The sequence below is a fragment of the Rhipicephalus sanguineus genome, chromosome 1 (genome assembly GCF_013339695.2).
Source record: "Rhipicephalus sanguineus isolate Rsan-2018 chromosome 1, BIME_Rsan_1.4, whole genome shotgun sequence".
NCBI classification, from domain to species: domain Eukaryota; kingdom Metazoa; phylum Arthropoda; class Arachnida; order Ixodida; family Ixodidae; genus Rhipicephalus; species Rhipicephalus sanguineus.
The window spans coordinates 60,287,465-60,311,394 of NC_051176.1; the positions used below are offsets into that span (position 1 = coordinate 60,287,465).

Sequence of the window (23,930 nt, forward strand, 5' to 3'; positions counted from 1 at the left end):
AACAACTCTGACAGGGTGACTGAAGCAAGCATCTCTTCAGCAAGTGTGGGTTTGGATCATGGACGTGTGGCGTTCATCAGTGGAGACCATCGCAAAGAGCTTTAAGGTCACGGGGCTATCAAATGCGATGGACAACACGATCAGCTCTGGGAGCATGCCGATAAGCTGAGCTCGTCCGACAGTGAATAAACATTGAATAGTGAAATAAAACATTCATATTTGTCACCAGTTTCTGAATTATTGAACACAGTTGCAGTGGTGCTTCAGTGTGTTAATGTGTAGCTATAGGCCTGATTCATATATAACCCACACCCGAGCAAGATTTCATGGAAAAAAGTGCGGCTTATACACGAGTACATATGGCATAGGGCCAAGGCGGACTAGAGGCTTCTGGCATGTACGTATGAAGATGTTGATGCACTGCTGACATGGATACCACACTTTCTCACGTATAACCTGCCCCTGCTATAAGCTGCATCCCTAACTACAAACCGTGGAAAAATAAAAAGTAAAAAAAAAAATAAAATTCAGAAGCTCTTCCCCTATAAAAAAAATGGGGGCAAGTGAAGCGTAGCGTGTGCATGTGTGACCTACTACTATATTCTTTCTTTCTGTCTACATGAGCCCTTTCCCTCCCTGGTGGAAGCGAAATGGCTCTGATTGGTTGCAGGTGTGGCGTGAGGGTGCACCTATGCAGTTGGCATCGTGCCTAATGACTCATGTTCCAGCACCAGCGCTGGAATGTGAGGTGGTCATGTGTTCATATCCAGGCAACAATGAAATGTGGCAACGTGAAATGACAAGTGACCTTGATAAAAGATCAGATTGCCATATCAGAAACGGCTCATCACTAACAAGCCTACGATTGAGAGAGCATCAGTTATTGGAAAATGGCACATACAAATATGCATGTGGCCAGCGAACCTTTGAGAGTCGCATTTATCTATCTGTTTTGGCGCCGGCGCCAGTTTTTGTGCACAGCAACGCTGCCACCGAAATCTGGAACTCATACCAAGCTTCGCTTGAAAAAAATCTTCGCGCATTGCCATGAAACAAACTAGTGCACTGAAATTCACAGAAAATACAGTAAACTCTTTAGAAGTTTCATATTGAATTGTATGATATATCGAACTAATTTCTAAATTTTTATGAGTTGGATATATGCAGGTTTGACTGCAGTAAAACACAGTGGCGATGGGAAAACCAACAGATGACACAAGAACCACCGACCAGCATGCTGAAATTGTGATAAGTGGCACTTCTGTGCAGGAATATGAAGGTCGTGTAAATGCTGGACTCTTGCGATGTTTGCGGTGCAGGCGATGTTACGTTCAAGAGCAAATGAGCAACCAAGAACTTGTACCACACCTTGTGTTCCCATGCTGGCTAAATGCTGAATGTAAAACCAAGCCATACAATGACATCTACTGAACTACTTTCAAGTGTGAGATAGTAAGGAATAACCTTGCTATCAGCTTGATGTAAGCTGAAGTACTGCCTACTGCAATCTAACCACTCTAATCAATGGTCACTTGTGCTAATATATTCTTTGTTTCCTCTATATCACAGCCAATGATGGCTGCAGTAGACTTGGCCATAGCAGGGAACATAATCACAATGTTACAAGTCTGAATGACTGGTATATCTACGTTCTAAAGCTGCAGGAAGAAGGCCAAATTGAGTATTAATATGCCAAATCATTGTATTTAGATGCATATGACATGCTTATTAAACAAAACCTAAGGAGAGCAGTCTGGATGACGGAAAGACAGAATGCTCTGATGAGTACGTTCAACCAAAAACAATTAAGTAGCATTACTAAGTCTACATGATCTCACAAGGAGAGAGAAATGCACGAGAGAAGGAGGCCAAAATGAAGAGAGTTGCTTCTTTCGTGCTCTGCCATTTTTTTTATCGAATAACTTGTTTTCCATGTGTGCCAACTTCCACTGTTGATTACGTAATTATCTGACTGATTCCTTATGGGAATAGCAATGGACCATCAATGGTAGCTTTAGAAAGCTGTCAAAGGGCAGTTTTATGTGTGCGCTAGGCGGTATACCATTTTGCTGAAATGGAAAGGAGGAGGACAGGGGGGGGGGTGGCTCATCGTACGACAAAACTGGACCCTAGTGTCCCACCTGCACAGTGGTGGTCCAGCCAGTTTAGGATTTGGAGCAATTTTTGGAGCAGAAAGAACAGTGAAGCAGGTCTGGAGCTGAAAAACAGTGTTTTGGAGTAGGTTTGAAACAGACGAAATGGAATTCAGGATGGATCACTTGGAGCAGTAAACGTCTAACTTTTTGGTGAATATTCTAATTAGGTTGCCGACAGGAAATGCAGCTGCAATGTGAACAAGGAGACAAGGCCAACAGTCGGAGAGCAGCTATCAATCAGGGCCTTAAAACGAAAAAAACATGTCACATGCTGGCTTCACTGCACTGCACAAGATGTGTGTTGCGGTCAAGCATCAGTGACAAGGCGAGCATGGCACATATGGTTTCTGACAATGACAGGTGTCATAACAGTCATTTCAACCGAAAAAAATCATCCTAAGCAGAAAACCAGCAGTGTAATAATTAAAAAAGGGAAAAATAGAGAAAAGCTTGATAGAATCGAGGACATTCTGTTTACAACTGCCTGCGCAGACAGGGCATCATATCATCTCCCCAACTCACTATGGCTGCTGCTCCATAGTACTTAATGATAATGAACTACAAAGTGCACACACAATCACAAAACGCGTACTTCTAGCACAGGAGCAACTGTAAGTGCTAGCATTGAATGCCGACCATGTATCAGACTCCGAGCAGAAGCTATGAGAATGCTTCACTGCAATAGGTGAAGCTGTGAATCATATTTAAGATAGACTGAGATCGCAATTCGATGCTGGCCATGGAGGGAGATGTAACGAGGGGCACAGGGTCAGTGACCGATCCAACCATGAAGAGAGGCACAGAGAAAAAAGAACAATATTTTTTTTTGCATGGAGCGCACCTTAATATGCTGTCATAGAGTATGACTCCCAAAGATTACAAAGGATGACCAAGTGGTTATGTGGAAGAAGTGTCACCCATTTCATTTTTCTTCTGGGGTGAGGAGGAGGGTGACGGCATATGGAAAAGCTCTTGGTGTGTTTGGTGCCAGACCAAGAATATTTTGGGCCAGAAACACTCCACAGCCTTATCAGCTGGAATAGCGAACTTTGGCACAGTTAGCACAAGCTGTCTTCGAATGGGCGCAGCAAGGCATAGGGAGATGGGATTGTAGAAAAATGGCGCAAATGGCACAGTTGAACTACCACTGCATGCCAAGATGACCCTCCAAGTGGACATGCTGTGCCCACCATGATCTTACCTTTCACGCTTGTCTCTTCATGCAGTACCTTTGAAAAACAATGAACCAGCAATACACCAGCTCAGTTTGTCTTCCAAGAGCCACTCCAGGCAAGCTCACCTGTTTCCAGACGCATCCAAGGCAAGCGTGAGCACGTACATGTCCTCCTTGACTTCATCCAGCGGGCAGCCTTCAATACGGCCATCCTGTAAGTGCATAGGAAGACATGATTATATGGACCTGTGCAAGAATTCAGACCGCTACGGCGATCCGCACGATGAGTCACTTATCATCATCATCACCATTATCATAACCATCATCACCAGCAACAGCCTAACTACACCCACTGCAGGGCTTTTATTTCTCCAATTAACCTGGCCTTTTGCTTGCTGTGACCACACTATCCCTCCAAACTTCTTAATCTCATTCAAAAGTGCTTCCACTGGGGCTAGTTGGTATGGCATACTGAAGGGTAACGATGTGCTGGTTAGATGCACAGAGAGACAAATGACACAAGAACACAAATCGGACAAGGACCTTGTGTGCAAGGTCCTTGTCCATTTTGTGTTCTTGTTTTTTATCCTATCATAACTTCATGTCCACAGAAAAACATGCTCATGGTTTCATGTCTATTCTACGCATGCAAGCACCCTAGCACATTGTATTGTGCACTCCACAATTGGTGTAGTTCTGTATACCGTTCTGCCCATGACTTATGCCAGAACCGATTTAGTGTCTTCTGTTGTCGCCACGTCATGTGACAAGCACAAGTAGCCGTAAAGGCAGTAACACTAAACACAACATGCTGTCACTTGCAAGTGATCGCAAGCATGCAGGAAACCGATGTCGCCGACAAGGTTAGTATTTTGCAAGTGATCTTGATCAGTGAGAAAAAAAAGACGTCACGGCTTGTTTCGGTATACTGCATTGCTCACTCTCCACTCCAGGATCCCAAAATTGAAAGAAGATATTCTGGACTCTCTATAAAGAATAGGATACATTCCCAGCAAGGGCAATCGGAACTAACAGATGCTTTTACTGCAAATAAAAGTATTTTCCACTGCACTGCCGTGAGAAATTTCAAGCAGATGACCATTAATGTTGGAGCTGCTCGCACGCACTCACCACACCACTACACCACCTCTATAAAATTAGTGACTTTTCTGAGATAAAGTTGACCTAAAGTCACCAGGTTTCTGTTCAACCAATGCATAATGGCGATCGGAATTCGCGACACCATAGTGGGTCTTGCTCGATTCTTAAGGTGCATGGTGTTGCAAAACAGAAAACGTGGCAGCATGAGCAGAGTTGCCATAATTCAGGTTCCTGCCTTGTTATTGTGCAATTTAGGCTGAAGCTCTCTCTTTTTTGTGGCATGCGATGGGGTTCATTGTGGCATGCGATGGGGCTCACATTCATTACAGTGGGCAGTGAGCAGGTGGCTCAGTTTGGTGAACACCAGCATTTGATGTCGTGTCACTCTTTTCCAATAACCGAGGAATAACCGAGAGTAAGCAATATGGGCTCCCACCAATTACCACAGTGAAATGGACTTTCATTTGTTTCAGCATCACCCGTGATGTATGGCCGCTGTTAAGATGAATTCACTGGCGCAGCATTAAGTTTGGGTCACTGAATCTGAGTTTGATCAAATTCGATTTTTTTAACATTATTAAAATTAGTTTATTTTTGCTGCCCTACTATGCGAACACTTCTGCAGCACCTCCCATGTAGAAAGCAGTTCTTCGGGGACAATATACTTTGCAGACGAGTTCTGCGAAATCCTGCAAGGTGGTGGAAGGGTTACGAAAGAGATGATTGGCAACCACCAGTTTGTAGCACAAAGCCACAAGGAAATACATACGGAATATACTTTGCAGAAAAGGTCACATTTCAATATAAAAAAATAAATGGCCAATTTTATCGGCTTCAGTATCTACTTATAGGTTTAACTGGATATAAAGTGAACTTCACATAATATTAAACGATGGGCCGACGAATCAAAACATTCTGTTAAGCCGCCACACTCACAGGATATGGGTTGACACTGTCAGTAGGCGTCCTTGTCAAGCTGAAGCCCACCTGAAAAACCCCAGACAAGACACTGTTACTGTGCACTGTTGATCTGTTGATGTATTGCAAAAAATAAACTGTACATGCACAGAAACTGACTGAATATACTATACATGAATGAGTGAGCGGGTATACACAATAGGGAACGAGAACTGCATAGAACATGTAGAGAAAAAAACAAAGCAGCAATCTTGAACTGGTACAGCGCATCACGGGAAAAAGGAGAAATGGCTGAGCCAGCCAGACAAAAGAACAGAGCACTAATTTTTTTAAAAAGACGTATTTGCAGAAGAAGGTAGAAGAGGGAGCCCGATGTACAAGAAATAAAGTGAACAAGTGTTGAAGATTGGGCGACTTGGCTTGTCGTACTTGAACTGGTACAGCACATCACGGGAAAAAGAAGAAACGGCCAAGCCGGCCAGACATTAAACAGAGCCCCCTCCCCCCCTTTTACTTTTAAAGATGAGCACTTTGTCCTTTCGTCTGGCTGGCTCGGCCGTTTCTTCCTTTTCCCGCGATACACTGCACCAGTTCAAGTACGACAAACCAACTCGCCCAATCTTCAACACTTGTTGAAAGCAGCAATCACTTGCCATGGAGTATTCAAGGGTGGAAGCAGGCTCCAACGTTTTGGAGCAGGGCTGAGAGCTGTAAAATGACTGTTTTGGAGTAGCTTTGGAGCAACAAATTTGTATTTTTGCAGCAGTTCCTACCCTAAGAACATTTACATTATGAAACTTTTGCTTTCAACAAGTACAAATGCTGAGAGAGAAAAGTTTATGTTATGTGCCAAGGTGAAATTTCTGTGGAAGATTCTATGCTCTTCTTACCAAGCAACTAAAAGAACTCTTATCAATCTGGAAAAGTACAGAACTGTAACAGTGGTACAAGTTCTAGTAACAATTAGGATGAAAGCACAACACAATAGCAGTAAAAATCTATGTATTGAGCCAGTTCCAGTCTAAGTACGACCCACCCATTTCATACCTAAGAGGCATGAAATACATAGGGAAAACCAGTAGTGGCACTGCTGGTGCAACTCAAGTCTTCGAAGTAGCCTAAACTGATATTACTAACAAAACGAAACTTCTTTTCTTCATTGGCTGAAGAATCAAATAAATTTCTTTGATTCGGTCTAGCACACCTGACAGCTTAGAGTTCACGTCACCAAGCAGAATGTTCCCACTTTCACCCTTCTCTACATCTTTTCCTGCCACTCCCTCGGTGATCAGCAGATTCTGTAACAGCAGTGGTTTTATTTTGTGATGGAATCACAGGATGATTTTGCTGAGCACTACAAATCCTTTATTTGCAACACGGTACGTCAATGCATGCTCGTTCCACGTACTTTAGTTCAGACCCGCTGGCTACAAATGGCAGGAGAACAGCGCGTAGCTAACAATATGGCACAAAGAATGGATACTGCCAAACACCTTCAGTCGGCCATGGTTTGAGACCTATGGAACTGCTCAAGCCCACGCCACACAATACAGTGCACTGTGTAACCATAACAATGCCGTTACTGTGCCCAGTCAATATGGCCGCAAAGACATCATTTCCTCCACACTTTTCTGCCAGCGCACGGGCTGTGTAGTAGTTTAAGGATAGGAAAGACATATTTCTGCAACCCATAAGGGAGCATGGCTCAGTGTCGTTGGGGGGAGGGAAAAGGGGAGTGAAAGAGCACATGGGCTGGGCCATAGCCTATGACTGAGCAGGCCCCCTACTCAGTTCTTCCTACCTTCCTACCTCCATGGGCTAACCCAACACCAGTGCTCCCGGTACGAACTTGTGTGAACCTGGAGTAAACCAGTGGCATGCATACACCTAGTGCTGCCTGACCACAGACTACAGTCAAAACAGACTATATCGAATTAATTATTATCCTTAATATCAAACTATTTCGAACAAAACAATGCTTTAAAGGCCAACTCTGGCGATTTTTGGCCATGTCAAAGTAATGGTGCTTTTATGTTCCTGAGACGCTCCTGTTACGGGCCCGGTAGCAGAAATACTCGGCAAATTGGAGAATAATTTTAAATAAGCAAAAAAGCGCAACACCGAAACCGAAACCCAACCGAGTGTACTGTCTACGTATGACGTAGACGTTGTTACGAACGAACCGGAAGTCGTGCAAGGCATGCCGGTCACGCCGGCGCGGAGTATGAAAACTGTGACAGCCGGGACGACCAGCGAAGCGCCGGCCAAACGAATGCTGTCTGTCGCCTTGTGCACAGCAGACGCTCGCTGTAGCGGCCGAAGCGCCGAAGTTAGCGGTGCCATCGGCTGCGTCACTTCCGCCGCCTTCCCAATACTGACGTCACAGACGCAATGTTGCCAATAATTGTGGGAAGCCAGGAGGGCGTTTGCAGACAATCTTTAAAATTCATTTGCAAACAATCTGCGCATGCCTCAAGCCTGTAATTCGGCATAAATGACGGAAACGTGCAAAGGAACGTACCCAGCGAATTTCATTGAGATCTATCGACCTCGAAAAATCGCCGGAGTTGGCCTTTAACATCAATGCATTGAAAAACCTACGGCCACTTAATAGCTGGAACACTTAATATAATTGAACGTTGGGCAGCGCAAAACGCCAGAAAAAATGGCTTTCCCACACAAAAAGATGGCTTTTCCTCGTGAAAGTGGGCTTTCCCGCATGCGTTTGGAAGAATGAGCGGTGTGATTAGAAAGGCACCGCACCAAGTGAGTACAAACTACCACTTGCAATCACATGCTTTCTACAACGTTTCTTCGTCGTCACGCCTGTTGGCCCGTCATGTGCGGTCGCCGTTCACTTCTCTGTGATTCTACGTTCCCTATGATAACTTGATGACTGCCGTGAAATGGAAAAGCCTGCTGTTCTCCGCAAATGTGGTAATAATCGACTCGGTCGAACGTGGACAAAAGTCTGACGTCACCCCTGCGTACACCATTCCAAGAAACACGCTGAATGTGATACTGATGAACGAGGCTTACATAAGGGCTTAGGCGGACCAGCGGCTTCCTACGGATGAGTACGTACTAGGGATATGCGAACAGTAAATTTTAGGTTCGAAGATAATTTGAAGCGAATAGTGATTTGGTCGAAAAATTCCGAATTCAATAATTCAAACAGTATATATCACAAATTATTAAAAAAAAGAGAGCGAATTTGTCATGACCCAACTAACCTGCACAATATCTTTTTTTTTTTTTAATTGCAACGAGGCATGTGTGAATGTCATTCTTTTTGATTCGAGGTGAAGTGGAAGGAACGGAGTGAAGTGGATGCAAATGATAACCGGTAAAATACCATTATCAAGAAAACTGCACGAAAAACATGGACGAAGAGAGACAAGAACAGCACAAGCACATACTAACAACTGAAACTTTTATTGAAAATATGAAGAATATGAAGGAAGAAAAAAAAACCCAAGAACGACACGCACATGCTCAAAAACCAGAAAACTCCTACATTTGCGCATCAAGATAAGCAATCTCTGATTGGTGCAATGCCAATGAAGGCTTGGCGACACAACTACCTCCGGCTTTTAAAATAAAATAAGCTTCAACAAGCTCACGAGTCGTATGTTCTTTGTGCCCACACCTAATTGCAGAAAGCTTCACTAAGCAGCTTGGGTGACTTTGGAAGGCACGCTTTCCTGCAGCCATTCTGGCTCGCCTATGCGAAAAAATTCTGTGTAGCTTGAAATCCGAGTTGAAAGGTTCGGCTCATGCTGCGAGAGATCCCGATAAGAAGGCGCTTGTCAGCATTCCTTACCTGCATGGTGTGTCACACCACCTGAAGAAGGTGGGAGCGAAGTATGGTATTCACGTCGTATTTTCCGCAAGGATTAAGTTAAGCAGAATATGTGGGGCTGTTGAAAGAAAGATGGAGGGCACTGCACAGAAGTGGTTTGAGTGTAAAGTCAAACGCAGAAACGCCCTATCAGACTGTGGTAAGGGAGTGGTATACCGTTTCTCTTTCTTGTGGCAGACACTATATCGGTCAGATCGGCTGCTGTCTCAATGAAAGGTTGAACGATCACCGATAATCTATGAAAGGACAACCATCAACTAACTTGTCATTGCACTGTCGTGAGTGTAATTGCAGCCCAGACTTCCGAGAAACCAGAGTCATTGTGCAGCACAAAGAACGTACGCCTTGTGAGCTTTTTGAAGTTTATTTTATTTTAAAAGCCAGAGATAGTTGTGTGGCCAAGCCCTCACTGGTATTCCACCAAGCAAAAATTGCTTATCTTGATGCGCAAATGTAGGAGTTTTCTGGTTTTTGAGCATGCGCATGTGGTTCTTGTGTTTTTTTTCTTCGTTCATATTCTTCGTGTTTTCAATAAAAGTTTCAGTTGTTAATATGCGCTTGTGCTGTTGTCTCCCTCCGTCCCCGTTTTCCGCGCAGTTTTCTTGATAATGGAATATCAACTCGCCCAACAGTCCATTCTTGTACGGTAAAATACGTTACGTTTTAAAATTTACTATACTTAGAGCATATAAGCCTGCATAACAAGATTTTAAACTTAGAAAATGTTTAATTGATTTGAGGGTAATATGTTAATTTAACTTCAAAATGGGGCTTCACGGCAGTGCGGATTTTTCCTGGATAGGTGTTTTCACGGCATAGCACTCCTACGCTCCAGTGAAACCACCTTTACAGGGGGGGGGGGTTACATGCAGTTTAATATATTCCCATTTGTTCATTTCGAATACTTCACGAAATTTCAAATAATTTAAATTCATGTTGAAGTGTATTTGAATATACTGCAATATTCGTTTGAATATTCGCACATGCTTAGTACGCACAGCTGCGTATGAAGCTGTGGAGTTGCAGTTTAAAATATACTTCAGGAGGACAGTTTGTTGGGCTAGTTGATCTACCATTGCTACCAATAAATATAGTGCGAAAAACTAACACACACATTGCCGAGTGCTTGTCCTCGTCTGTGTGTGAATTTTTCGTGCTATATTTATTGGTAACAGTGCTGTTTTAAACGATACCATACTACAAACCACGGAAATGCAAAAACTAGAAAACTAAAATCCTCGCGCACTGCCGTGAAGCCTCCTTCTTTGCATTATTGTGAAGCAGTGCCTTGAAGCCAACTTGCGCAGTGAAATTTGCACTGAAACGACGGTAAATTGTTTAAAAGCTTTATATCAAATTATATGATACATCGAACTAATTCCCGTTTTTTTGCGAGTTCAATATATGCGTGTTCGACTGTACCATCATCTAAACTGAGGAAATAACTGCATTAAACGCCACTTTGGCACAGCTTGGCGCAGCAAGGGCAGCCTGGCACAGCACTTCCCCACTTGAGTATTACCATTGAAATAGTTTGTTGGGCAAGTTTGTACAAGTCAACTGGCAGCCAACAGGACGGAAATGAGAAAAAATACCTACGTGGAAGAGAGATGAAAGAACAGGGACAATGCTGGTCTAATGACAGAGTTTATTATTTTGGGGAATGCGATTCCCTAGACCAAATGGAGAATGTGTTACAGCGTTGCTTGAAGTCACCCAAAGGCAATAAGTTTGACTACACATGAGATTTAGAAACTGAAAATATAATCATTTCTGTGGTTTTATGTGCCAAACTTTGATATGATTATGAGGCACGCTGTAGTGGAGGGTAGAACTTGCGCATCTTATCACGTAAACAGGATGGGCGCTAGACATCAACTGAGAGTTGATGTCTAGCGCCTGTCCTGTTTACGTGTCTTCTTATCAAGCGCAACAGAACAAACACAGCAGAAAGAGACACGTAAACAGGACGAGCGTGTCTTTTTCTTCTCTGTTTGTTCTGTTGCACTTGATAAGATGCACAAGTTCTACACCCACCAAGTAGCCCAAATTTCTGCGTTGAATGTAGTGGAGGGCTCTGAAATTTCGACCAACTGGGGTTTTTTAAGGTGTACCTAAATCTAAGTACACGGGCCTGTAGCATTTTGCCTCCATCAAAATTCACCGGGATCGAACCCATGTCTTTCGTTTCAGTAGCTGAGCATTGTTATGACTGTACCCCTGCAGTGCCTATTTAGAATTTGAACTGCTGTTCTCGTTAAATAGAAAGATGGCGCGCTCACACAGTTGTACAGATCATGTCTGCAGATGTGGCATGCTTCTGTTAACACTCTTTCCCATTGCCTCATGGCTTTCCCAATGATCTGCTACATGACCGCTGTTTTATGTGATCTGCTACATGACCGCTGTTCATGAACTTTTGTGTTATGTTACGGACCTTGTGTTATGTTGTGTCATGCTTCGGAAATCCACTTTTTTGTACTGCCCCCCTTACACAATGCCTCAACAGAGGCCTGTAAGGTATTTTTAAATAAATAAATAAATAAATTAATTAATTAATGTATTGCTAAAGAGGGAAGTGTGACTGCAATGTTCACAATGAAGTTGAAAGGAACCACATCTTTGAGAAGTAAATTGGCATGATATCCTAAACGCATCTACCCAAGTTTCCAATGTACTTTTTCACACAGCTAAACAAAATCCTGCAAGCAATACATACGTCACACCACCTATACTTAAGTACATGAGTGGTCTTGCATTCAACCCTTTTCGTGCTATGCTGTGAGACCCACTTACGAATGCTAGCCAGCTCGCATAGGGCAGAAAAAGAAAACTGTTTAATTATGTTCTAAAAAACAACCCTATTGAGTTCGATTACTCCATAATGCAACATTTCAGTGCAGCTGTTTCATTTTGCGATATACGAGACAAAGAACTTAAAAGACATGCATGTATTTCTTGGCAGCAGTGTTTATGTACTGCCTCAGCATCATCGAGCCTGTGCTCAAGAAGTAGCAGCAGACGAAGCACCTCCACCGGTTGCGTCACTCAGGCTGAAGGGAATGCTGTCAGTAGTGGGGCTGGCATGGACAATGTTATCTGCAAATGCCAACAGCACACCACTCAGGTGCCACCTTTACATCCATTGTGGCTTCCTTCATTTTCCTTTTCTTATATCACTATCTTTCATTCTCCACATATGCTCTCTTTCATCTTCCCCAGTGCCAGCAGATTGTCCGCTCGGTTACGCTGAGGGTGCTACCAACCAGGCAAAGTGGGCACTAAAGAGCTGCACTATAATACAACAGTGCAAGCTTATTAGAACTTGCTGTTGGGCTAGTTGGTAAGATGTCATCTTGCAAATTGGGTGCAACTTGGCCCTCCCTCATTCACACACACATTCACACATGCACATACTCATGTTACAGAATGTGGGTGTGTACCACGATTTTCAGACACACAGGTTCTTAGAAGACACGCTAGGTTTTCCGTACATGTATCATTAGAAGCCTACTTTATAGCAAAGAACAAGGATCAATGTGTTAGCGAGCTATCTGTGTCGTTGTTTCCAAAAAAGATAGCTTTTCTTGACGAAAGATTTTGAGTGTTGACGGCCTGTTTTTCCCTAGTGTTTTTATGTTTGATGGCTTCTGTTGTTCATGCATATTTTTGGTTCATGCGCATCATCGTTTATATATATGGCATCCTATGCGCACAATTACTAGTTAGTAGTGAGGGCTGTTTGTGGTCTGTGGTTGCCAGTACGGGTGTGTGCGAATGAGGGAGCGCTAAGTTACGCCTAATTTTCAAGATAACATTACAAGCGGTTCCTTTCTTTCCCGGTTGCTCCCTTTAGTATCATCGTGACTTCTGTGTTTTATTTTTGGTACTTGTGCAAAGATTCTGCCACAGCTATGGTAACAGACCAAAGGCAGCATGCTGTCAGGAGTTTCTCAGTTTGCTGGTTAAGACGTTTTGATTTTATGCATGCAACTCTTTCCTGGTGCATGTGATATGCACAGGTAGGTAATACTGTGACGAACTAGTTTAGAGTGAAAGGACCAGTGTGGTAGCAGTTCGACCTTCTTTTGTCCAAGTTGCAACCAGCAAGCTGACTGCCGACTACAAGCTTTCATAGTTTGTGATCACTGCTGTTGCAAGATCACTGCACCATGACGGATAACGAAACGCAAAAGCTTTAGTGACCCCAAAAACCACAATTAGGAGCGAAAATAACTACTTGTGATGCCTCACCTACATGAAATCAGGCATTACAAGTAACTATTTGTGATGCCTTAACTTAAAAAGGTTGCTGCTAGAAATGAAATTAACCTTTCATGTGTGGCTTTAAAGCTGGCTAGCATATGTAAGAGGAAGTTGCAGTTTGGTCTGAAAAGGGTTGACTGCAATAACAAACATGTGAACAAATATAAAGAAAAATAACTATCTGTTTCTTATCCCACGACTCCTCAAACTTTCTGACCTTGAGGAACCCCAACAGCTTTTTCCAGAGCACCGCAGAACCCTTACCTTCTTTCCACCAATATGCTACAGTCAAATCCCGTGACAACGAACACCAACATAACGAAATTTACGCCACAGCGAAAACTTTTCAATTCCCCGTCACCCACTCATGCAACACAATCTGAAAAACGGTCACAATTAATTTTCCTCAGTACGTATTTCTGCTCCAATGAAGGCAAGGGAAGGGGCGCAGCTAACTCGACAATAATGAGAGAGCTTGGGACTTCTTTCACTGTGCAGCCACATCATAAGACCTGTACTTTCATCTGATGCACACTTTCCACAACCATGAGCGCAATCCTTGCCGTTTAGTTGGTCCGGCAGCAGATTGTCCATTCACCAGAACGTAAATGGTGGGTTTGATATGTGAGTCGGTCATAGTATACTCGCTCTTCATCCTGAATAATTTTTGCAATGTTTGCACCATTGCATGCGCATTGCATTGAGTAACTACAAAACTTGAAAAAACTAAGCACTCGCCGAAACCTGGAGCAAAAGAAAAGAAAATTATTCAATCCAACATTTCGAAACCCGTCCAGGTTTCTTGTTCACAATGAAGCAAATGTACAAAAAGGCATCCTTATGTAGTAGTTAGACTGCGGCCATTTCATATGCACCTGGAACAAGCCAAGCGCTGGCGAGAATTTCCAGAAATTACATCGTTCAAATTTGCACATGTTCCTTCAAAGAAGTTGAAGGGCAGTCTTGTTCGCGCAAAAGAAATATTGGATCACAAGCGTTTCCCAGGGGTTGTTTATAAGACAGAGTGCGGAGACTGTGAAGCTTCATGCATTGGAGAGTCCGGAAATTTTAATCAACGTCTTAGACAGCACCGGAATGACGTGGCCAAAGGACATGGAGCCTTAAATGCATTGGCTGGAAATGCTGTCGACACAGGCCACTTGACTGGACGTCAGCACAAATAGTCGCCACAGAAAACTCATTATCTCACTCCGCCACTGAGTTCACTCAGTCACTGATGTAAATGGCTGGTTTGAATCACCGCACGCCTCTTAGAGAGACATACTGAAAGTTTCGCATCATGGTGGTCGTTGCGCAGCACAACTAGCATTATTTTGCAATTGTTTTCAAAGTTTGATATTGCCACACGCACTTATTTCCTTTATTTTAATGTGATTGGGCTTCACCCACAAGACTGTTACCACCACTTGTCACAGGCCACGCAGCAATGTTTGGAAACTTTGCAATTGTGTCAGACTGCTCTGTTAAGAGTACATGCAACCGAGACTGCCGTGTTAAGAGTACACGACGTGTGTAACAGAGTTTGGTCTAGAACTTACACGAGCACCTGCGATAACACTGGAGAGTTCGAACACTGATGCATAAAAGACAATGCGTCCTGCTGGTGTTCAGATTACCAACGACAGATGTCCACGCTCATCATTGTAGAGCTAGTGTTGCTTGCACCTTGAGCCTTTCCTTTGCTTTTGCGGGTACAAGTATGCCAAATAAAGCATTCCATCTAGTACAGGTTGCGTTTGCTTCTTCGCCATCACTACTGCGTGAAATCTGGAGGAGGTGCTGGTTCTTTCACATTCCAAACGCTTATGAAAAGCCATGAACCAAGCCTACAACATGAAGAAGACACCAAAGCCCCCCTGGACCATCGGGCTAACCGCAGGCTACAAGGACTCCAACCAGAATACGGACCCTTGCCTGGGAAGACAAAAGCCAAGACAACAAGAGCAGCAGGCATAATGACGGCTGCTGTGTCACAAACGACAGTTGTCATGCAGCAGCACAGGGAGGTGCTGACTTTCCGCAGATCACCATGTGGCGATCCTGAAAGCTGTCTAGAGAAGCAGGCCTAAGTTGCCCAATTCAACAACTAGGACTGTGACGAGAAGCTTTGGCACGTCTACTTTGCCCTTGATGACGGTGCCAGGACCTGGTTCGAGAACAAGGAACCCATGCTAACAACCTGGGACCTCTTCCGCACTGCATTCCTCGGTATCTTTACAAGCATCATCCACAAGGAAAGGGCTGAAACCCTATTGGAGATCTGTGAACAGCTCCTGAATGATAACGTCCGAATGTACACTGAGGAAATGACCAGACTTTTTCGCCATGCCGACGTCGACATGCCTGACAAGCATAGGTCGGCAAAAAAACTGGAGCTCACTCAGACTCACCCAAATAATATATCTTGCTCTGTGGACTCACTCGGACTCGGACTCACCAAAATGTTCCTCAACCGGACTCACTCGCACACAGACTCACTAAACTCTTTCCTCAAACGGACTCGCTCGGACTCAAGCTCGTCAACATATTACTCAGCCGGACTCACTCAGACTCACGGCATGACCTGAATCTGAGTGAGCCTGAGTAAGTCGACCCATGAGTCCGTTAATGTAAACTTAGCTTTTTCGATCATGGTGTCAATTCTTTTTATCATATACCTATATGGTTAGGTAGCACACTTTGGACAGGGACAAAAGGAACAGGAAGGACACGACACTCGCTACCTGTCCTTCCTGTTCCTTTTGTCCCCGTCCAAAGTGCGCTACCTAACCATATAGGTATAATGATCAGTCACCAACTAGCCCAGCTCTTAATCTTATTGAACCTTATTCAATGCTTTTTAACGCCAATATCTTACATAACCGGTGCTCTACGATACGCCTTTTGATTTTGTACCTTCAAATGCGAGTTACCACTGGTTTGAATCCGGTAAGGACATCTTTTATGAAACACACAACTTACACGAGATATCTTTATCAAAAACTTCCTGTGAAAGACTTAATGAAGGGGGGGAGGAGGTCATGGCATTCCCCCCCCCCCCCCACTATTCCTAACTCACACATCTGATCAGTAAATATTGAGGTGGCGCATGAACGCTAGTGCGTTGAGATAAGTATGAATAGACTTGCATATAAACGCAAGCCGATATAGTGCTCGTAGTAATGCTGAAGATGACTAGATAGGACGACAGGTCAGCAATAGAAGGCACAGCCCACTCAAAAAATATATCTTGTGCTTAGGGCTCACTAGGACTCAGACTCACCAATGTTTTCCTCAAACAGACTCAGTCAGACTCAGACTTTTTCTGAACTGGACTCACATGAACTCAAACTCACCAAAATCTTACTCTTCCGGACTCACTCAGACTCACGGCCAGATCTGAGTCTGAGTGAGTTGACTCATGAGTCAAGTATTCTACCACAGCGCCACGCCACGTCTTGAAAGTTTTTGGAAAAAGATCCTACGTAGGCGTCATGTTGGTGCAACGTCAATTGTGGTTGCAGTGCTGGCTATCTAATTTTACAAAATGTAATAAATGTCGGGTAAACATCAACTGTGGTTCCAGTATTGGCCCCACATTTACAAGAGTATAATAAACAACACATATGTACTCCTATGACTCAGCAAGCTATTTTCAAGCATTGCTCGACCCCGGAGGAATATGCTAATGAATGCTATGTATGATATTCACATCATCGCACCATAGCGTGCACTTTGTTTCGATAAAACTGACGTCTGTACTCCAACATGAGTGCTGACGTTATGTCAGACCACAAATTACCATTTAAACGCCAGTGTAGCCAATGTGCCTGGTAAGCCCACGATGTGCACACAATTACTCCACTTACAAAAGCACATCGATTCACCTCGTAACGCTCGACTCAAAACAGAAAAATGTAGCTTAGACAACTACTCGCTGACTGCTTCGCATAAAGCTAATTCCCAACAATGCGTGGTATCTTCCGAATTTTTTTTTTACCTCTTTCTTCTTCCTGGCTTGTTTGCTGGCATTCCACTATGTAGTAGTATTATCATGCCCAGAAAGTGAAAAAAAAAACATCTTTTTCTTAACAGCCTGCTTAACCCACCCGGAAACAAGTGGTACAGAAGAAACAGGAAGTTTTGTTCTTATGCCACAGTTCATCTCTAAACTGCGTCGAATGACAAAAAAAATTCACAGCATATCCACGGGTGAATGATGAAGAGCTTGGGCGAAGCTCCTGAAGCAATCATGGTTACACCGTGAAATCTTCAGTGGTTTCGCCCAGCAGTAATCAAAGTGATAGCCCAGTACATCATCAAAGACGTGACAAACGCTGTATATATTTATACAAGAAATTTTATTAAGCGTAAGTGGTAGCTAGACGTGGCTTCCGTTCCCCCTTCATTATAACGGCTTTATGGTCGGTGAAGTGATGGATCGGTGATGGGTCGTAGTGGGATGTTTGCAAAGACGAAGTAGTGAGCAGTTTGCAAAGGATTGGTGATGGGTCGTAGTATACTGCCGGTTATGCCTTACGCCAGATGCCTTACGCCGGACAAGGTTAGACTAAGAGGAGCTTCGCCCCTAAAACGCCTGTCAAAAGCGCCTGTCTTCGTCGGTTGTCACTTTTTCCTTGTCTTGTGTATGCGCTAGATACTAAAATGGAATACCAACATGCCCAAACTTGCGTGACAAAAAGAGTCATACACATTTACAAAAGGCAGCATGCTTTAGCTGCTTTTACAGTGCCAAAAAATGTAAAGTGAAGCAACTGGGGTCAAAATCACAAAGCTGTTTTTTTTTTTCACGAAGTTTGTTCTTGACTAGGCGACTGCATTTGCGCACCTAATCACACAAACCAATAAGACAACTTTGAAGGGCCATGGAAATGCCTATCAAGAAGAAACTACATTGAGAACCCAGCCGTTGAGGTTGACGGCATTACGTCTATGCATGCAGCAGGAACAATGCTACTAAAATTGTGTATGCAAATGAGTGTTTTCATGGCGTCACAATTTGTCTGTGTGAGATTCGAACACCAAGAAAACCCAGAATATGAGTGAAAATAGCCAGATGGCTCTACGTTGTTTCCTTCCCATGAAACTGAGAAAAGCATGTTTCACAGACAAAGCTACAATAAAGCATATACAACACTCGCCAATGCAACAAAGGAGTCAATGAACTCTTTCACTGCCACTGAACAACAAAGTGATTCCAATGCTTGGAAGAAAGTTAGGGAATGCCACATAGTTTCTCAGAGCACTATGATGAGGCACTTTTCTCCAAATAACCCAACATTTAGCTATAACTTTGAAGGTAACTTGCAGCTGGGTGTTGATCACCCCTAATGACTACGTTTATAAAAAAACTTTGTACTTGGAAATGTGTCACGAAGCACCCCTTCCTGACACATGTCCAGAAGTTCTCTTGTCTCACGCATAAAGGCGCCACAAAAAGGAAGGTGACAGAAAATTGATTATTCCAGAAATGCGACACATATAAGGTGTGTGAGGCATTTGAGGACACAGTTTTAAATTGGCATTTTGGTAGTGTTCCTGTTTCTTGAACAGGAACACTACTAAACTGGATGCAGCACAAATGGTGCAAAGCAGAACTCACCCTGTTGGTGCTTGGCGCAAACGACAATGCCTCAACCTCAATGTTGAGCTCCCCGCCAACCAGGAAGCCAAATGTGGTGACACTGAAGTACCGCCGTTGCTCGCCCTGCAGTGAACAAGAAATTGTAATTTTACTTGTACCAAATATGCACAAGTCGCAGCAAAAAGTTTACAGAGCACGAGTACTGCAAAAAAAGTTCAATTTCCTGGCTGCACGAAGTAAACCAGCGTGGCGAAGCATCAGTTCACAGATGCACAAGTTGTAAGCCTTCAATTTTGTGCACAAGCTTGGACTTACTGGTTAGTTAAACTTCCAGATGCAAGTGTTAAAGCAGAAACAAGGAAACAAAAAGGAGGCTGATAGCTTCCACCAATGGCATTAAATGTAAGAAAGGGACTGATGGATTTGAAGAAAAAATTTTGAAAATAAATTTATTTGACAACTTTATTGTGCACAGACAACATTGATGGGAAACACAATCACTGCAGAAGGCAGCGCTTATTTCTGACCAATCACGGTTTCCCAAAATGCATGTCGAAAGCTCACAAAATTGATTTCACTCTGTCCAGAGCGAAATGCACCACACACAGGAATTGCCTGGCTTTACACTTGGCTGAAGGAAGCTACAGCCACCACGGCAGGTAGGAAAAGATAATACACAGTGTCAACACTTAAATCAAAGCAAAATAAGCATGATAAGGACAACAGAAAAGTGAACAACGGCAAGCGTGAGCAAATGGGCAAAGAACACGTTCCTGCACCACTATGTTACATTTACAGCCGGATGACTGACTATTCACTTGCAACACAGTGACAAAGCCATGATAGCTTGCAAAGAGCAACTGTCGGTGCAAGCTCCCACTGAACACTGAGCAGGTCTCTCAATCCAATGCCTCCAAGTTACTCAAGAGTGCACACCAACAACTACACCCATCACTATTATTCCAACGAGTACTGCAGGAGTCAAAACACACAATTTCTTTTAACACTCTTCGGGGGCTTCATCTTGTCCTCCAAATAATAATTATCATGCAGTCATTCCTTTAACAATCTGTAGCCTGTGCCTTGGTGCAAATCGGAGACTGTCGCTATAACTGATGCTAGAACTTATGAAATGCAAGAGTTAATTTTCTTTACAGATTTCACAGCCAGTGAAAGTCTTCAAATATGCCACGTGGCAACAGTTTTCATGTTCTCACAGGTGCAGTTGTTTGGCAGAGTTACCAGAATTTGGAAGGTGGCTGAGGGAGCTGGTTTTCTCTTTTCCCACAACACTACACACAGCTGGGTAATGACTGCTCTTTCCACATCTGATAGAATGGATATGTTCAGTACCCCGGTAGAGGCCAGTGCAGCGATATTGAGAACCTTCTAAATGTGTATATAATGCACGATACATAAGCTTTCACCACTCTGCTTTTGTTAGAATGCAACTGTCACATTTCAGAATTCAAACTGTGAGCTCATGCTAAGTGATAAAATGTCACAGTCAATGATTGAGTGGGTGTGCTATCTGCTCACCTCAACCGTGAGCCAGTTTTTCCATTTGTAAAGTTGTGCTGATGCCAACCTTTTTTAGCAAAGGCAATATTTTGTAAACATTTATTTATTTCAAATGGCTGCAACACTGAAAGGCATTATTGCAAGAAGGGAAAAAAACGCAGTGTTCACACAAAAAAAAAAACAGAAAAAGCATGAATAGGCAACGAACAAATAAGCAAACAAATTGAAAGTGACAAAACAAAAGCAAGTGTGCATGCCACTATACATTTAACAACAGAGCACGGAACAACACTTCCGTTTCGCACTCAGTAATTAGTAACTTTTGCTGCCTAAATATTCTCGAGTGACGACAAGCATATTTAGAAGAGACATAGCAGAAGAGACAAGGCATTACTAACTAATAAATAAAATAAATTGTGGGGCTTGAAGGAGGGCTCAGAATTAAGGAGTTCCTTTAATGTGCTTGAAAAGAGCGGTGAGCGGTACACTGCATTACTGCATTCCGCCCCAACCAAAAAGTGGCCGCAGCAGCGAGGAATTGCAACCACGTCCTTCTGTTCTGCAAATACGATGGCATAAGCCACTGCTGCACATAACTTGGAATCAGACACTTACCTAACTTCTGTTGTCTTTTCTACACACCCATCAATTCATTTTGACACTCATGAAAGGGAAGACTGACACACTCACTTTCCTTCCAATGGATGGCATTTAAATTAACTGCCTTTTTAATTACACCATAATCACTTGAATATCTCAACACATTAACATTAAAACACATGGCAGAGATAACTTAAGATAACAGGTATGGAAGGTATGCCGTGTCACTATGCAAGAGATGCAAAGAAAATTGCACCGACCAAATGACTTTCAAAAGCGTAACCAATCAGCTATGTTAGGCATATGGAATCCCACTCAACAGAGGGTAATACTTAAAGATAAGTGTAACCCCTAGAAGAACCCAGCACAAAAAAAAAAAAGAAAAGCTCAGCACATAAACTCACCTATATACAAGAAGACAAAGACAACATTGTTCAAAATTTTGCAGCACCAAAGTTAATACATGTAACGGTGGCACAACATCAAGAAATCGGACACGAATATTGCCATCCTTGAAAACAATGCCTAAAAAAACGCTTGCTTATCCCGTTCTTTTTCTAGTTGACCACTGCTCCAGCAGACTGCAGCCGTCACTGTCTTCCCCACATTCCTTTGTATTAGTGAAGGAGATATGCATTGGTCGAGGAAGGCTAGGTTGTAAGCTGTGCACACATCAAACAATTACGCGCATGTTCAAAGCAGTGTAGCACACTATAGTCGGGTACAACTTTGGAAGTCTGCAGCAGTTCCTCCTCAAAGGTGGATGCACCCAAGTCTGCACCAATGGGCATGCACTCCAGACTGATGTCATGAGCCGGACGACTGACGACCCTGCCTTCGGAGAAAATTACCGAGTGCATGAACTGGACTATTTAGCCGTGGAGGTGATCAGCTGCTGCGCTTCAGCCATCTGGGTTGAGCCTCTCTGGGCTTCACGAGTTGTGCACAACTATAGATTTATCGCACTAAGTGAACACCAGCTTGTACACTCATACACAGCTGCAGCTCTGAAGCCCAATTCAGATAAGCCTTTTTGTCTTGCAAAAAACATAGGCCAGACACAAGAACCATTATCAAAAGCGCCTGTTCTTTACAAATTCATGCTGCATATAAAGTGCCTCGTGAACATGCACACTTTTTGCTCATAATCGTTTTCTGCCCGAAAATGAAAAAAAGGCATGCATAACACTGTCTTTTTTCCCCCATGCGCTTATTAATGACATTGCCACATAGAATGCACACGCTGCATACCTTTTCTTCATTTACATTCATTTATTTACTTTATCAATGCCGTGAGGAGTTATAACAGGAGGTACATACACATGGGTTTCTTACCATTTAAAGTAACAAGTTGCAGAAATTGGATTACACAAAATAAGTAGGTATTTAGTACAGGCAGGCAGAAATTAAAAAGTAATACATGGTAATACAGTTGCAAATGCACAATGATAATAAAAATGTAGGCAAGTAGCATAAGCAAGCAGTATGATAGGCAAAAATGAAGAAATTCATGGTTATCAAGTAGCAAATAAACCAGAGGTAATAAATGGTGGGTACACGATTAGCATAGGAAAGCAGGTAGTAATAATATATGTTAATAAACATCTGGATAAACAAGCAGAAGTAAACTAAGACGTGCATTTTTTTTATTGGGAATGTAGACTAGGTAAAGTAGCTGCCTGGGCTAGTTGGTTATTCACACTGAAGATAAATAGCACAAAAAAAAAACAGCCATGAAAAGCAAACACACAGGACAAGCGCTGTCTTCCAACTCAATTTTACTGACATGAATGTGTCATATAAGTATCTGCAGAAACGTACTAGCATACTAGGACGATAGCATAAAGCTTGGTTTAGGTTTTGTTTAGGCTCGCTGGATGGTCACATGGTTAAAGTTCATTGTTTTCAGTTTCCCAGCACCTTTTTCAAGCAGCTTTGGAGCAGTTACCAAAAAAATTAGTTTAGAACAGCATGTAGCAACATTTATCTTTTGGAGCAGCACTTCCATCACTGCCAAGTGCTCAATACACAGCCACTCAAGTGGCTCAGACGGTACAGTCGCAGTAAAAATTCTAGAGACCATGAGAGCGTGTGGCAAACAGCACCGCAGCGCCTTCTTGCAAAGTTTGAGAATGTGCATGGCACACACGCATTCTGTTTGCAAGGTTTGACTTTTCCAGTCGGCGTGGAAGCACTGAGCGATTTGCCTGAACGAAAAGTTTTCTATTTGACAAAAACTTCGTCCTGGTCTGGGGTCCAGGACCAATTTTTTGTCAGCTTGCAAGACTTTCTGTCTTTTTTTTTTTTTGGAATTCATGTGCATTTTTGTGCAACAAACCAGTTGACGCTAAGTTTCTTCTTTCATAGTGCATATGAATGGGTTCAGGATACTTGCACCAAGCACCACAAGAAATTGCAGCATGCATGAGTTCCACAAATGAAAGCTGCTCGGTAATCTTGTCACATATGGTAAATTGGGAAAAAGTGACGCAAAGTGTGTTTTCCACACCGCAAAGTGTCCGGGAACAAGGCGTGGAGTGCGGTGTGTACCAAGCACTGCCAGCACAAGTTACGTATTTCCGTCATGATATCATCGCTCGGTGCTTCAGCGGCCACTGCAGAAGTGGCACGTTGCGCTTTCTCTGCCGTTCTGGTGCACGCGCACTTGAAGAGAGTGAAAGAGCAGACTGGCAGGCAAAAAAGGACACGTGTGTGCAGTGCGCACAC

General features: G+C 43.2%; 1 protein-coding gene across 1 annotated transcript in view; it reads right to left on the minus strand.

Annotated features, from left to right (window-relative positions):
- LOC119391907 (protein GPR107) overlaps positions 1–23,930 on the minus strand; it is a 72,238-nt gene that overhangs the window by 43,121 nt on the left and 5,187 nt on the right. The window contains exons 2-4 of the mRNA XM_037659560.2: positions 19,101–19,205; positions 5,368–5,418; positions 3,457–3,542 (exon numbers count right to left, since the gene is read on the minus strand). Coding sequence (XP_037515488.1) covers positions 3,457–3,542; positions 5,368–5,418; positions 19,101–19,205 — 242 coding nt within the window. The remainder of the gene's footprint in view (positions 1–3,456; positions 3,543–5,367; positions 5,419–19,100; positions 19,206–23,930) is intronic.